This window comes from Sphaerulina musiva (assembly GCF_000320565.1).
Source record: "Sphaerulina musiva SO2202 unplaced genomic scaffold SEPMUscaffold_2, whole genome shotgun sequence".
Lineage (NCBI taxonomy): Eukaryota > Fungi > Ascomycota > Dothideomycetes > Mycosphaerellales > Mycosphaerellaceae > Sphaerulina > Sphaerulina musiva.
Window position 1 is genome coordinate 1035903 of NW_016017384.1, and position 16201 is coordinate 1052103.

At 51.0% G+C, this 16201-nt stretch overlaps 5 protein-coding genes and 1 pseudogene across 6 annotated transcripts; 3 read left to right on the forward strand and 3 right to left on the reverse strand.

Moving 5' to 3' along the window:
• Positions 1 to 102: 102 nt before the first annotated feature.
• Positions 103 to 1477, reverse strand: SEPMUDRAFT_147140 (mitochondrial distribution and morphology protein 10). Its single transcript, XM_016904108.1, has one exon. It carries the CDS (start codon positions 1419 to 1421, stop codon positions 258 to 260), a length of 1164 nt encoding a protein of 387 aa, XP_016763324.1. The 5' UTR covers positions 1422 to 1477; the 3' UTR covers positions 103 to 257.
• A 439-nt stretch (positions 1478 to 1916) lies between these two features.
• SEPMUDRAFT_t17 lies at positions 1917 to 2058 on the reverse strand (annotated as a pseudogene). Its single transcript has one exon. The product of its transcript is annotated as a tRNA-OTHER (tRNA).
• A 254-nt stretch (positions 2059 to 2312) lies between these two features.
• SEPMUDRAFT_147141 (uncharacterized protein) lies at positions 2313 to 5308 on the reverse strand. The gene has a single exon (XM_016904109.1). It carries the CDS (start codon positions 5171 to 5173, stop codon positions 2576 to 2578), a length of 2598 nt encoding a protein of 865 aa, XP_016763325.1. The 5' UTR covers positions 5174 to 5308; the 3' UTR covers positions 2313 to 2575.
• Positions 5309 to 7053: 1745 nt separating this feature from the next.
• SEPMUDRAFT_38322 (uncharacterized protein) lies at positions 7054 to 7739 on the forward strand (the record flags this gene model as incomplete). Its single annotated transcript, XM_016908700.1, has 2 exons — positions 7054 to 7149; positions 7227 to 7739. 2 exons carry the CDS (start codon positions 7054 to 7056, stop codon positions 7737 to 7739), a joined length of 609 nt encoding a protein of 202 aa, XP_016763326.1.
• Positions 7740 to 8528: 789 nt separating this feature from the next.
• SEPMUDRAFT_161440 (uncharacterized protein) lies at positions 8529 to 12286 on the forward strand (the record flags this gene model as incomplete). The annotated part of the gene is made up of 2 exons (XM_016907939.1): positions 8529 to 10711; positions 10773 to 12286. 2 exons carry the CDS (start codon positions 8529 to 8531, stop codon positions 12199 to 12201), a joined length of 3612 nt encoding a protein of 1203 aa, XP_016763327.1. The 3' UTR covers positions 12202 to 12286.
• A 549-nt stretch (positions 12287 to 12835) lies between these two features.
• On the forward strand, positions 12836 to 15119 carry SEPMUDRAFT_154086 (uncharacterized protein; the record flags this gene model as incomplete). The annotated part of the gene is made up of 3 exons (XM_016907545.1): positions 12836 to 13037; positions 13103 to 14054; positions 14117 to 15119. 3 exons carry the CDS (start codon positions 12836 to 12838, stop codon positions 15117 to 15119), a joined length of 2157 nt encoding a protein of 718 aa, XP_016763328.1.
• Between the last annotated feature and the right edge of the window lie 1082 nt (positions 15120 to 16201).

Below are 16201 nucleotides of genomic sequence, written 5' to 3' on the forward strand. Positions count from 1 at the left end.
TTCGATTACACTGCAAAAGTCTTCACTGTGGTAAGCTATGGGTGTTGTTCCGACTAGATGCACTGGAAGACGATCAGTACACGCTTACTGGTACACGACGAGCTGGGTTCCTTCCTTGAGGATCTGTCCATGCTCAAGGCATTATTATGGTTCGGAACGATATTGCTTGTTTCCTTCTTTGCCACCAAGACCCCGGAGCATCAAGGAATCGCAGATCCCTGGCTGGGAAGATTCATATGTACTTGTCCATTTTACGTCTAGCTCGAGTAGCTGACTTCAAGCCCTACCCGTCCGATCATCCTCTCATTCTTTTTCAAATCAACAGCAGCTCCTAACCCGAGTAACAGCTCTTTGAATCGACATTCCCATAGCACACCGACTTTGCCATGATTGTCCATTCGTGCCTTCAACACTCCTTTGACATCATCATTCGTCTTGGCCCATCCCGTTCGTATCATATTTCTCACCCAAGCATTCTCTGGAAGGGCCTGTTCGCGTTGCCATAGCTCAAGGCCGACGACGACATCGCTCTCGTAGCTGTATACATTGAAGTCGAAGCGTGAGCACAGTGCGAGATTTGGACCAGCTTTGACCGCATAAGTCGAAGACAAATTCCCCATGAGTGGATTGATGGTCAATGCCATTGTGTATGGAAAGCCTGTATGAGTTGGAAGTGTGGTAAAGCGTAAGCCGGTGCTGATGCCACCAGATTTGTTGATTGGACTAAAGTATGCTTCGGCGCCTGCACTGAGTCTACCGCTTTGATGATCCCACGGATGAGCTGCAACCCTGTCGAAGGTCAGATCTTGCTTAGGTCCAGGTTGTCGTGGATCGTGACCGAAGTTGTAGAGTCCGCGGATGCCCAGTAGCGCAGAGTCTGTAGAGTATAGATACTCGGTTGTGTATTTCCCGTAATCGTTTTGCAGACTGGCCAGCAGCATGCCACCACTGGGCAGTGTCCCATCAGACACGCACTTCAGCTGGAGAAGGCGGCTTGGAGAAATGCGCCGCAAATACAGTGCCTCGAGCATGCTGGCTGGCAAGTACAACCTGCCATATAACAGCGTGTCTTTTCTCTTATCCTTCAGCAATTGGACTTCAACCGGCTTGAGCTCCTGCAAATGCCTGTAGCCTTTGACAAGTCTGTTCATGGGCACATCACTGCTTCGGCTGGCCACTTGCAAGCCCAAGCTCGTGTATAAGAAGCTCAGCGAGCCATCCACCACGCCCCTGCTTCCCAAGGTGTAAGATGTTGCGAAGGTGGGCGCCGAGAGCGAGGAGACATGGAGTCTCAAGCCCAATGGAATCTGAAAGTCGAGGAGGTTCGTCGAGGTCGTCGTCAAGGAGGCATAGCTGTTGTCCACGTTCCACCGAGACTGGCGGTAGAACGCTGTTTGGACATAGTCCATGAAATCCAGCATTTTGCGCTATGAGCTACCATGATGGGCTCATCTTCACGCCTGGTGCGGCATTGTTGTTGTCCTGGTCGTGCTTGTAATGAGAGAGAAAGAGAGAGAAGCTGGAGATGGATGGATAAATATCGGCCCGGTGGACCCCGACCCAGCTCTGTAATGCCAAGAATCCAGTTCAGAAATGGAGTGTGGATATCTGCATCTAATCATTGATGATTCTATTGTCCTGACATATAAATGGTAGACTACCTAGCTTAGCTATAGTATAAGTAAAAGCACAACTTGAGACCCGCAGACGCAGAGCAGGCGGACGTAAATCTAGTAGCAGCTACAAGGCTTAAAAGTTACTTGTAAAAATTATACCATATCATCTAGAGAAATGACGAACGCAGATTATTTATTTGTACCAAAACAGAGAGGTACAGACTACCAGAGACTCGTCAACTAGGGAAGCTGTATACGAAGCAAAAGAGGCAAAAGAGGCAAAAAGATTTCAACACATACGGGCTCAACTCGGAATTGAACCTGGATGAAGTTAGCAGGTGATACCAAGCTATGACGTGGTGTGTCAATGCTTACCAAGGACCTCTTGCAATTGTGATCGGTGAAACCCAAAGCAAGAATCATACCACTAGACCATTAAGCCACAACGCTTTCCAGCGTGTTGTTGATGTTGGACCTGGAAACAAGTTCAATATAATGGCTAAACAACGACCATGAGGAAATACAGGAATTCTACGCAGTATAGGTATCTAGGTAGTGGAACATGTACGAGAACAGTGTCGTCACCAAGGTAAAATGACCATCAAGAGAAGATTTCTTAAAAGGCGCAAAAAATATTCTTCTCAACGAGATGAATGAGAACCCTCTAATGAGAAGAATTATTGGCACATGGTGAACTGAAGGCTGACCGACTACATTCTGCAACTCTTTGCCTAAGGTATCATGGCATGGATGGGCTTCGAGAGCTCGATGCAGAATCTCACGCCTTTGCTCAATGATACTAGGTATGCATCATGGATGCGATGAATCCCGGATAGCGGGAAAGTTCGTCTCCCACGGACATGTCAAATGTACCATGCGCTACAACACATGAGTAGGTAGGTATGTACAACAGGGAGAGGTAGACACATACACACACATGCAGGCCTAGCGAACATCACTCACTCATCGTCTTCTTGCATCCGATAAATTTTCCATCCAGCAGTGGCCAGAACCCTCGGGACACACTCGACCATGACGCGATCAACCTCCCTCCACGGCTGCGTCAGATCTCGCCACGGAATGAGGAATGGAGTTGTCCTGTTTCCACTGGATCGAGGACCCGTTCTCCATTGTCGTTGTAATCGCTCGGCGTTGAAGCGCTCGTGTTCCATCTCACTGAGCATATCCAGCTCCTCGACTGTGAACTCGGGAACGTGGATCAGAGGTGCTTTCCGGTCTTGGTCGAGCATGAAGCAGTTGACGCTGCGAAGCTTCCGCGGTATATCGTCTGCTTGGCTTCTTGTGGACTCTTTGAGTTCGGGAGAAAGTTCGTCCCAGTCGCTCATGCTGGGATCAGACTCGAGCTCTGCTTTCTCGGCTGCCGTTTGCGCCATGTCTACGCGTTTCTTCTTATAAGCAATGAATAGTCCCTGCGCTAACCGTTCTCGCAGCTGTGGCGCCAACTTTGGTTGGCGCAAGAACGACATGAAGATCCTGCCATCTACGTGGAGCTGTATCTGCTCCTCTGGCGGAAGAGCGGAGACGTCGAACTTGGTCTTGTGAGAAAGGCGACTGGTGCTCAGAATCTTTTCGAGTGAGCGGAGACCGTGCTTGTAAGAAGGGACCAGAAGCAGTGCGTGCAATACTGCATCATCAATTTTGAGGCAGCCGTTGACCTCCAGGTGGGGAAATTGCTGCTTCAGCATTTGTCGAAGCATGAGTGCTCTGCGCACTGGAAACATCTTGTCATTTTGCCCAGCCTGATTCGGGCCCAAGATGCGAATCACACCATGTACACTGTCGAGAAGTTGAGATGCATCAATCGTGCGTCGCTCTCTGAATTCGGTTGCAGTTGGGGTAAGGGCGACGTCCATCATTTGAAAACTCGGTGGTTCTTGATTCACAAGAAAGAAGAGCAGCGGATGCCCTAGGGAACGGACATGGCCCCTATCTGTGAAATGGCCGTCCCTCATCATGACCAAAAAGTCGTTGAGCAACTCGTTCCTTGGTTCCAGAATGGACTCGAAGTTCTCGAAACACACGACAGTCAGCAGTCCGCTAGCTGTGTTATCTCGTATAGTGTGACATAGAGCTATTAAGTCCTCAAGCCGCAGCAGACGGCCATTGAATGTGAGCTGTTTCACGTCTGTGTTCTGGGCAAAGTGCATTGCGAGGTTTTGCGCAACATACTTCTTGCCAGAACCCGGGGGTCCTAGAATACCAATCGAAGTGGGTTGAGCGGTCTCGAAGTTGAGACGCTCTTGCACGGCATCCACCACAGCGCGCAAGCTCTCTTGCTCGGATCTTTCAACACTAAGAAGGTCGCCGAACCGCTGAGCCGGACATCTCAGCAACGTCTTCTCGGCGCCAGAAGTGACAATCTGTCGTGCAACCTCAGCAGGATCGCCGGTGACTTCGTCAAAGATGTTCCAGCTATCGCCAGAACTGATGCGCCCAGAAGGTATGCTCACAGACGAGAATCTCTTTTCTACCGCAAGTTGTTCGACGATGTGCGTTATAGGATAATTTGGTGCACTGTCGTCTGCTGTCGTCACAAATCCATTGGTATCCATGTCTCTGGCGGCTGAGATACCCAAGCGAATGCCTCTGTCTATGCTCGGCAGTGAAGCGTCTGCGAAACCAAGTGCGAAGCCAGCAGTAAACGCCGATGTGAGCTCAATCATATGACCAGCGGCACTGTTGTAGCTCTCCACCTCTCGAGGGTGAAAGTATAGCTTTGGGTCAGTGGCGTCCCTTCCTCGATGATGAATGATGCCTTGATTGCCAAATCGCACAATAAGATTGGGACAAGTGACCAAAGTATCGAGTCTGCCGTTTGACCCCAGATGTCGGACAAAGTCTTCCGTGGTTTGTTCCCACGACAGGGAGCGACTCAACGATATACCCTCTGCGCGAAGGTCTTCGGCGTCGATGATCACAGCAAGGTGGTCTGGGTGCACCACACCGTCGCTTGTTCGTGGTCCGTTTCGAATGGCGTCCCACAGCTTTCCAGTGGCAAGAGGCCTTCTCATGTGATGTATTATATATTGAGGTTGAACACGCTGCAGAAAGTCCAAGGCCGGCTCGACGTGGTGCAGCTCCCCAGAGCCCAATATGATTGCGGTACGGGATGCCGCCAATCCGCTCACTTTCTCCAACGACGGCTGATGCCACGTAGCAGAGGGCCTCCCAATCCGGCGTCTTCGAAGCACGCGAAAGGAGCCTGAGGAGGGTGTGTGACCTAGGTCAACTACTGAGGAGGCATTGTGCTGAAGGCTGTGGGAGCAAGGCCCTAAAAGCTGTGGCCCTAAGACTTCCAATCCCCATTTCGGCTTTGCAGCTGTGTGCAGCAGGAGCTGCGCCACGAGATCTGCTGCGCCGGTGCGGATCACAAGTTGGGAGGCGTAGGCATCCTCATCGTCTCGACTAGTTCTAGATCCAATGAGGCGCGACCCAGCCTCGCTGCGCAAGCCCGCGGGATAGACCAAGTAGTCATAAGAAACTGCGCCTGCAACAAGGAGCACGCGAGGATCGCGCTGCGATTTGTTCTCGTTCATCTGGACGATGTTCGGCTCCTGTTACAAGACATACAGTAACTTGTCAGCGACGAACACTCGCGCGCTCCAATTCGCGCGGAGCTCGAACGACTGTCGAGACAGACAGCAGATCGGCTGAGTCGCCTCCTCGTTCGTAAACTTCCCTGAGCGCTGTCGGTCAGTGTAGGCCAGTGCTATGATGAGCTATCTTACCTATCTACCTTGTGTTGTCATCAGCGAGAGAAAGGAAGAACCTCAGGAGGTATTGTATGTCGTTATACCATAGAACTAAGTTCGGTGGCCGCCAGTCTCTAGTGAGGATTTTGGCGGCATCTCCCATGCAGCGGGCTTGGTCTTGTTCAATTTTGGCTGTGTTTTTTATTACCTAGAACTACCTCCAACTACTACCTCCTACCTACCTCCTAGTACTAGTCCTTAATGATTCTCCTCGTCTGCCATCTGCCATCTGCCATTTGCCATCTGCTGTCGTATCAGTCTTGTACTACCTTGTTGTTCTTGGTGGTGGCTGCATGACTCCATTGATGTGGTGGTCGCATGCTCGTCTCCTCGTCGATTTTGGACATGGTGGCCGGCTCCTGGAACTGCGGCTGTTTCTGCATTCATGATTACATGTACAAGTATTGTGCATGATCTAGCGCCAAAGACGTAGGCGACGTATGTACAGCTACCTAGCTCATCATGCATACATACCTTACGCGCACACGCCCCAGCCGCTTGATGATTTCGCTCAGCGGCCTCATCACGCTGGCTTCGTGATGTGTCGGTGGATCAGGCTATCTCCGCACCGACTTCGCCAAAAGCGGTGAGAGACACAATCCTCCAGTCTCCAGTGTCTCACAGACACCTCAGCAGGCCTGGCTCCGAGTGGGCACCCGTGCAGCCCCAAAGAGGCTGTGAGGATGGAAGAAACTGCGCGTCTGGAAAAATTCGAAATCACTGATTCCCGACTCGAACACAACAATTGTACTTCTCCCGAAAGGATATCAGTCATATGCCCTGCTGACCTTTCTGGTAGGGGCCTTTCCTAGTACCCTCAAGACTCGCGAGCTGAGAAAGTTGGCGGAAGAAGACTTTCTCATTAACCACAAAATCGACAGAAGTTATGATGACAGTACTGTGCGATTCAAGCTGCTGTGGGTTGTACCTTCGCCTCTCCCGAGCCCGCCTGCATTGCTGATGATAGTCGCAGGATTGGCAACGCTGTGAGTGCGAACTTGATTGACACCAATAAGCTTCCTTTCAACCACGACGTGATAGAAACTGTCAAGAAACAAAAGTGGATCTCGGATGAATACCAACATCTCTGGCGTCGTGACGAGGGAGGCTCAGCGGCGTTGACCAGTCATGGTATCCTCAGTAAGCGGGAGTCTCCTATGAGTCGAGTTCGATCTGCAACTAATCACTCGAGTACCTTAGCATTTATGCTGCAAACTCCGCGAGACGGCAAGTCGTTCTGTTCTCTGTCGCTTGTGAATTGTGAGCGTACGCATTGCGGGGGGCTGTTTGTTGCCGATGAGAAATACAGCTTGAACAATCTGCTCGCCTCCCAAAAATACCTCAACAGACATCCCAAGGTACCTCGAGACTTTGCCATCTTGCCTTTCCAGATCTTGCTTCACCATGTGGACGAGTCCCTCAGCCAGGTGCAGGATTTATCTCGACAGCTTACAAACACTGAACGCCGTCTTTCCGATGGCAGAATTTCACTGGACGATAATGGCGATTACAAGCTGTTGAATAGATTCAATCTCGAGCACATCCGACTCCAGAGACGATCGAACTTCGAGGCGGAGCTGGGCACTAATCTGCTCAAGTACCTGGACGCATACCAGCGGCTCTGGACACACCTATGGGAAGGCGGTACAGGATATCTGGAAGACATGCGCGAAAAGATCGAACAGCAAATGCGTTACTCCGTTCAAGTGCAAAAGGATCTGAACATGATGCCTCGCAGAATCGACAATCAGTCTCAAGCAGTGCGTAAACGACGTCCTTTCCCGGGACCAACTGCTACGTAACATGAAGGTATATAAGTGCTGACTCGCCATAACAGATTTTCAATTTCATAGCGCAGCGAGACAACAAGATCAACCTGCAAGTCGCAGAGAGTTCTCGCAAGATCGCAGAAGAGTCTCGAATTGACAATTTGCTGAACGTGAAGCTCGCACGCGTCACAGCTCAAATGGCCGAGGAAACCAGACAGGACAGTGCAGCCATGAAAACCATCGCGACCATGACCTTGGTCTTCCTGCCGGGAACTGCAGTAGCCAGCTTTTTCAGCATGAACGGCATGTTCAACTGGTCTCCCGCGGCAGGCGAAAGTATTGCATCGCCCTACCTGTATGTTTTCTTTGCGGTGACAGTTCCGCTCACCCTCCTGGTGTATTCACTTTGGCTGTGGTGGTTTGCGCGATTGGAGAAGGCGCATAAGAAGAAGAACTTGACCGATATCGATTTCGATCAATACGAGCAAGAGGTGACGAGGCGGATGCGAACGGCGACGAGTTCATTTCCAGTTGGGATAGAGAAACACGTTACAATAGGAGCGGCGCAACAGCAGCCTTAATGGAAGCGTCTTGGATACATACCTACCTGAACCTAGGTAACTACCGTGGTCTTTCCATCCTGCCATTCCCCGTCTTCTGTGCTCGTTCATCCTCACACACCTGATATGGTTTCATGTATTGGGTAGTAATACCAATAAAGCCATCCCATACACGAATATGCTATACCAGCATATATCTGGGACGATGACCTTGTCCGGACTCTATCGCGGGCCTCTTGTACAACTAGCATACCGTGGCCAGCACAGCCTGTCTGTTAGGCTGCTCCTGAGCTGTTTGCATGCACCAGGCATATATTCGTGGAACACAGTAGTACAAGTAAGGTACCTGTAGGTAGGTAGTCACCCAGGTACAACTAACTGTAGATACCTTACCTTACCTGGTATGATTGGAAATGTGCTCCACCGCCCTCCCTGCCGTGGTCTTCATCACAGCCCTCACAGGGCCACCGGTGTAGCACTACCTGACTGTAGGACGGGGGAAAAAAAGAGGCCGCAGTGCGGCTGTGAAGCGTGTGGGACTGTGAGTGAAGGATCCGCACCCTTGCAGTCTGCGTCTTATTCTGGCACTGTCGTTCTAGAACTACTCCTCGGTACGTGGTACGCATTGCCCGTGTCCAGGGCGTGTTTGGCGTGCGTGCATGGGCCGGAGCTGGCGTTGCTGGCCAATGATCTCTCGGCTGCCATCGAAGGAGCAGCTGAGATATTCTACAAATCACGATACATGTAATCAATGGGAGGAATCCAGAGCTCATTGTCCGAGCAGTCTCTGACCGCGCCGTCGATGACCACATGGCCGGCGTGATATTCGATCCATTCGAGGCCTTGGGTGTTGCGAGAGACGCCACAGAAGCTACAATCAAGTCCCAATACCACGCGCTAGCTCGAAAGTACCACCCGAATAGACATCATCGTCCGCAGAGCACCAAACCTCCAGATGCCGACCACGACGTGCACAGATCCTGGTGGCGGGAAGACACCAAGGACTTGCGTGCCGACTACTTCCATACCATTCATCAGGCATGGATGCTCCTCAGCAAGGCCGACGGCCGCAGGCGGCGCGCCGAGCTGTTGAGGCTGCTCGAGCTGCAAGACCAAATGCTGGCTGCTTTTGTAGACCTGCTCAATGCAGAGCCTCCCGATGGTCTCCCCGCCGACGAGCAGCGCAAGCACGACGAGCACCATGAGCACTCCGATGTGGATGGTCACATATCGAGCGACGCAGATGATGATCTACCCAATGTGGGCTTGCAGCGCAGGAAGACATTTGCAAACCGCAACAACATCCATGGCGGGCATCTGAGCGACCAGCTTGACGCATACAGCCCGACGAGTCCCACCAAGAAACACATCCGCATGTTATCGAAGTTATCGAGAGGCCGAGCTGGCCATCAGCACAAGAGCGAGGACTACTTCACCATGCGTCGAAAGAAGCTTGAGAAACTGCGCAGGAAAGAGCTAGAGGCGTTCCTAGACTATCGCAATGCCATGATCGCAAAGTTCGAGGCGGAAGAGGAGGCGGAAAGACGACAGGAGCACTATGAGCGGGCAAAGTGGAAGCGGGAATACTTTGAGCGGGCACCACGAGCTACAACGGAACGCTTCAGATCGTTCCAGCACTTCATGGGTGCCGTGGCAGCCTTTGGCGCGCCGTCTCAGCCGGGCCATCGCAACTTTTCTGATCCCACTCACGGCAACATGACACCTGTGCAAGGGCCTGAGAACGGCTTTCTCTTTCCCGAGAGTGGGCTGTCGCGTCACAAGACGAGTGTGCATCGCCGTGGATGGAGTAGTGACATTAGCGGAGATCAATCGGACAGTAGCGACCATGATGATACTCCCGCTGAGCTGAACAGCTGGCGACGAACGCCTCCCTTGTCTGCTTTCCGTCGTCATTCCAGTCGGCCCAACGACCATGTGTCGATCGACGCCTTTCGTGCACCATCGCGCACCCCGCCTCCTGTTCCTGTCCTTGCTGTTTCTCCTGCTGAGACACCCCAGCCACCGACAGGACTCCAGATCGTTGTGAAACGGCCAACGGACTCACACGGCATACCAGAAATACAGGATTCAAGCGGCGATTCCCTTTCGGGGTCTTCGCGTTCGCCATCGCCCCAAGCCCATACCAATGGCACAGAAGAAAGCAAGTACATGTGGCTGCCGTCACCAGGTCCGGTGGAGTATTTTGGCTTGGGCATGAACAGACGAGCACGTTCGCCCAGCCCAGTGAGACAGCGTCGCGCTGCTTCACTTGGGAGGGTGGAGGAAGCGGCGAGGGTGCCCAGTGAAGGCCTGCAGTTCGTGACGAAACCAATAGGACAGCCGCATCATCTACACATACCACTCAGTAATGTGTATGAACTCAGGAGAGAAGAGAAAGCGTGGATGCTAGGCTCCGAACCTGATACCGAGAACGACCCGACTGTGTTGCTTGATCGCTTACAACGGCTCGACTTTGATGTTGCGTCTAAATTCATGGTCAAGCCAGACATTAAGGAACTCTTCAGATTCCGCCTCATATATAACCACAGACACATCGCCAGTACACAGAACCAGTCCTTCATTGCCCTCAGCTATAGGCGCAAATTGCAAGTAACGAGGCAGCATGGTCACTTCACACTGCCACTAGAGCCAGAGATCTTTCAGGCAGTATGGGAAGAACGACAGTCGGACCAGGAAGGTCTTTGGATAGACCAGATCTGCATCAATCAAGAGAGCCGCGAGGAGACCACTGTATCCATGTCAGCAATGGACCTGGTCTACAGAAGTGCACGCCTTGTCGTGGTTGCTCTCGATGATATCGAACTCGACGCTCATGAAGGAGAGCTTCTACACAACCACATGGAAGAGTATAAACGTATGACCCATGTGCCACCCGGGCAACGCTTTCGCCGCAAGCAACCTCCGTATCTCGAGAGTCACGAAAATCTATTCAGAGTCATTCGCAAAATCTTGAGGTCATCGTGGTTCAAAAGGTAAGAACTGTCATATCGGAGGCTCTGCCATGTGTACATGCTAACACTAATCGTCCTGCAGAGCATGGTGTAGACACGAGATGCGACTCGCCAAGCACCATATCTTCCTGATACCATGCAAACGACCTGGCACATGGTCAGGCCGAGATGTGCTGAGATTTAATGGCAAGTGTATTTCGCATTTGCTCGACCTCTCCACGGAAGTGCCATTTGAGTCGGACGTGGAATCGGTGAAGCCGGCCCTTCACGCATTCTTCCGAGATCGAAGCAAGATGGCTCCGGACGAGAGGGGCATGCAACTTCATCATGGCAATTTTTCTACTGTCGTAGCCGAAGTATTTGCCATGGAGGCTGGAGGAGATCCTCGAATCCCCGCCGAGCAAAGAGAAGCTGATGCCAGGAAAGACAAGATTGCAATTATTCTCAATACCATGGAATGTGGCCTTACCATATCAGAACGATTTCGTGATCCGATGATTCATCTGACGCAGAATGAGTGCTATCATGACCTCATGCTGCTCAGCCTGGCAGCTCAAGATCCAGGCGCGCTCTGCTCGGTTGGAGCGCCGCTCCCCATCACGGACTATGTTCACAGTTGGCTGTGTGCTCCGACAGTAGCAGACAGCGGCCTCAACAACACGAAGACACTACAACGTCTGCCTAGCGCAGCCAACATCACAGTCGACACTTCTGGCAGCGAGCACTTCATACAATTGGACCTGAAGTTCCTGAGAAGCGGTCGAAGAGAACAGCACCCTCTCGATCCCGATGCACTGAAGCTCGCTGGCGAGTTCATCAAAGTGTGCAATGAGCGCGGCCTCGGCAGGAACAGGAAGCGCTACCTGACACATGATCGAAAAGCGAATTTGCTCTTCGGTTCTATGCAGGAGGTCTACACAGAAACGTTGGCTTGCGTTCTGATCTGCGGCCCCGACTGGCTGAGTGATGTGTGCCAGCGCTATAGTATGACCCGATGGCGAGTGGACCTCAGAGCCGCTGTGGAACTTCTCATCGCTCTGCAGAACACATGTGGACGATGGCCTTCGCATGCCTGGAACGAGCGCGCAGCGGCATTCATCATGGACTTTGTGAACTTTTTAGTGATTCGCGGCCTTCCCTCGCGACAAATATCTCGACCTGAAAAATGGCGGCCGATTTGGGTGCCCACTGCCCCCGGCGGCAAAGTGGTGACATTTGTGCCCTTGAACAACAGGCACATCCGTCCAGCCATTCCGACCACGCTGATTAATCCGGACTACATGCATTTGGCGCGACTCTGGGTTCTCGAACCACGAACATTTCCCAGCGTTGATGAGGATCTCAATCTCATTCCTCACCATGACGAGTGGACTTTGCTCGGAAAATCGGTCCTGTTCAGCGATGACCTGTCGATTGGACAGATGACTTCTCATGATGGGTTTTTGAAAGAAAGTCAGAAAGTGTTTGGAAGATGTCGTCGTCCGGGCGCTCCTCGCGCGAAGAACGTGTGATACTAACGACGATACCCTGTACCAATATCAGATTGCATATACCTAGCGACTGCGTTCGAAGCGATTGCATTTGTCGTTATAATAGATTCTGAGAAATGTGGGGGAAAATCAACTAAAATAGACTGAGAAAACATTCCGTGCATGCACAACAGCTAACTAGTGCCGGCGACGCCCGAGTGTAGTTCTAGTCGCTTCGGCAATGGGTACTTCTTGCTGCATCCTCATGTCTGCTTCACCCTTTGAACCTTCCAACACTCGGCCCACTCGATCAACGTTTCGCCTATTAATGACGGCTTCGACGACTGCTGGATTTCTACACCGAGTACCGAGATGCCGGTAGGATTGGTTGTAACAATCGCACTACAGAGCTGAAGATTGCCTTCAGGATCTTGATATCAACATGCAGATCAGCAGCCATTGCCGCTGCAGACCCCAGCAATCGATGCCTCTATTGCTCTGCTCGTGCTACACACCTCAATACTGACGAGGCTGAAGGATTAGTATGAGCAGGCGAGGCGAGCTAAGAAAGTCCGTCAGGTCCTCGAAATGCCGTTTGCCAATCTCTTGAGGCCAGCATCCTCGGCCGTTCTTCCACATTTTCAGACTGCATTGACCTGCATAGAGACTTACAGAAATGGGCCTTGAGGTGACCACCGCACTGGTCGCGCTTGTAGTGTCCTTGATCGCGCTCTTGATCGCGTCTCTACAGCTCGTTCAAGCCCTATTTGGCACCGCCGAAGGTTACAAACGATGCTCGCGGTCAGTCATCGGGTCCTGGGAGGGTTTGAGACGACGCTATTTCTTGCCCTCAGAACTCCGGTTTGAAGTGTTATACAGTAAGAGGAACGAACTGGAATGTTTACTCGTCGGGACGTCCCAGGTGCGCTGACCAGTACCATAGTGACTCCACAGATACTCCTGGTGTCACAAGAAGCGAAGCGTTGGTTGGAGGACAAGCACCTTGAAAACTGCACTGCAGAGAATCAAGGCCCTGTGGAGCATGTCTGCATTTTACATCAGCACAATATTGACAAGATCTACAAAGAAGAACAGAGGAAAAAGTGCGAGTGGGAAGAGAATGCTTCCCGATGGCATCGACACTACCACGAGTTGCTGGACTGGTTGTCTCGACACTACAACCCTTGGGAGTACCACAACAAGATGCGGATCTTGTTCACCACTGCTCGCGGACACAATTTCAAGCAGGATCCGTCAACACATCCGGAAGAGATCAGGATGGAAGAGCTGGCGAGGACTGTGACTACGTACGTGCCGCCATTAGAACGAGGAGTGCAACGACGACCGACACACCTACGTTCGGCGCCCGTCAGCAGTCCCGGTCCTGACTACGAAATGCGCGTCACGTGGGACATCTTCCTGAAGGAAATCACCAATGTCTACACGCAGTATCCTGCATGGACACCCGATGTCCCTCGATTCGATGTACACACTGCGATTCGGTATGCGAATCATGCAGCAATCTCTGACGCGCGCCATCTCTACCTCGAGCGTAACTGGGCAAGGACTCACGCGGCCGTGATGTTCCGACAATGGTCCTGGGACATGATGCCCGCCGACATGACCAGGCCACTGGCTACCATCGCCATCAGTCACTTAGTGATCCTTGCAGTCCGGCTGGGAATGCAATGGCGCTCAATCAATCTTGAAACTGGCATGTCTGCCGATGGGCATGGCTATAGTCTCTCGAGCACAAGATCCGACAAACTGGGCCTTGTATTCAAACTGATTGCCTTTGGTCCCGATTTCGAACCTCAGGGACGTCTTATTCCTAGCAAATCGGCGGACAAATTGATCTGTGGCATGTTGCCTGGTTGTAATGTTTTGGTCAATAGGTCAGCGAGCATTCCATGCAGCAGTGCACATACGTCCGGGTCTCTGGTACTGACGTACACAGGGATTTCAACTTAATCGATAACGACCGAAGAAGCATACTAGACCTACGTCGCGCGCAAGAGCCTGACCATGTGCTGGACCAGATTGGTCTTCCTGAGAAAGCCAGATTGCAGATCAAGGGAGCAGCCAGAAAGTGGTCCCTCCCGTCTATCCACAACGAAATCGTCCCTTTGCTCTGCGCATTTCTTCCCATTGAAGGCGTTTCTGCAGTTCGGCATTATGCGCATTGCTGGCTCGAGAGACGGAAGAGTGTCCTTCACCTCTGGGAAGGTCGGTACGTTTTGCTGTACCGTCTCCGGCAGACTCTCCGTGTCCCACGCGGAGTGCACCATAGTCATAGTCCGCAGCTGATCACAACCTATGACTACCTCGAACATCTCATGACGGACTATCCGCAGGACTTTTTTGGGCTCAAGGATGATCGCGCCATTGACGGCCCTCATGGACACTCAACGAATCCCAAAGCAGCAGAAAGACGCAATGAACTGATCGCTCTGTGCCGCAAGATCCATCGTTGGACTGATGACTGCCTGAAAGATATGGGCTTCGCCAAGGAGGACGCCCAAGGTCGCACGCATTACCAGAACCTCGTTGCGGCGCATATCAACATGGCTATTCACTCCACCACTTCGATATACAGCAACGCAAAGCGACAGACCGAGTTCCCGAGCTGTCCGCTCAGTGTTGAGAAAATCCCACGCGTCTACGAACCCATCCTGCGAGAGGTGCTGGCGCTCGGCGATGACACGAGGCCTCCGTGGGTCCTATGCCAGCTGCTGGAAGAAGCGCAACGATATGTCCATTACATGGCATGCGAGGACCACTCGGTCGCGAAATATCTCCGCGAGCGCGGCTTGACCTGTAGCGTGTCGGAGATTGAAACTGCGTGGTGGATCTTGATGCTGCGCGGTATCGCGTGGAATATGTCGACGATTGATCATTGCTGGGGAGAGCCGATTCCTGCTTCTTTTTACGACAATCACGTGCCAGCGTGGATGACATGAATTTCACTTTTATGCGCAGCAGACGACCGATATATCTTCCGAGGAAGCCTTTTCCTTCCATGCGAATACGTTCTCGAAATATACAATGTCAGCGGGATAACGTGTTCCGACACTCGTATCTGGGGCGGGAATGTTGGAGTTGGAAGCATGCCCGGGTTTCCAACAAGAGGTAATGAGATGGACTTACTCTTGGCGAACTTGGCGCGCGCGGTGGCAAGTTCTTCCGCAAGTTCTTCCGCAGCCAGCCAACCAGCCAACAACGGAGGAACGACGGTAGGGACCGTGGGGTGTGTGTGCAATCTGCCGACTTCCCCTGATCGTTGCATCGCATCTGCATTTCTGCCAGAGATGTCCAAACTCTAAAATAAGTAATTAGTAATTACTTTTACTATTACTTTTACTAATATAGGTCATAAGTAAAATACGTTACTAATACTAATTACTAACGGAAGGTCGTAAGTAAAAGTAAAAGTAAAAGTAAAAAGTAATACTAATTAGTAAATACATTTACTAATTAGTAACGTAAGTAGTATAGTATAGTATAGTATAGTATAGTATAGTATAGTATAGTATAGTATAGTATAGTATAGTATAGTATAGTATAGTATAGTATAGTATAGTATAGTATAGTATAGTATAGTATAGTATAGTATAGTATAGTATAGTATAGTATAGTATAGTATAGTATAGTATAGTATAGTTTCTATACTTCTTTATATTATTTATATTTATACTTATACTACTAGGTATTTAAAGAGGTAAAGGCTTTAGAGGGATACGGCGTAACGGATACGACGCGATAGATACGGCGCGATAGATATACGGCGTAATAGATATATAGTATAATAGATATATAGTATAATAGATATATAGCGTAGTAGATATATAGCGCAATAGATATATAGCGCAATAGACATATAGCGTAATAGACATATAGCGCAATAGACATATAGCGGAATAGATATATAGCGCAATAGATATATAGCGCGATAGACACGGCGTAATATAGGTACGGTATGCCTTAGGCAAATTTAGCCTCCTAGTATTTAGAATTTTTGCTCCTACCGTATATAATTACCCGG

What these genes read in the sequence shown, in the direction of transcription:
- SEPMUDRAFT_147140 (XM_016904108.1), bottom strand. Translation starts at nt 1,421, where the DNA reads ATGCTGGATTTCATGGACTATGTCCAAACAGCGTTCTACCGCCAGTCT.
- SEPMUDRAFT_147141 (XM_016904109.1), bottom strand. Translation starts at nt 5,173, where the DNA reads ATGAACGAGAACAAATCGCAGCGCGATCCTCGCGTGCTCCTTGTTGCA.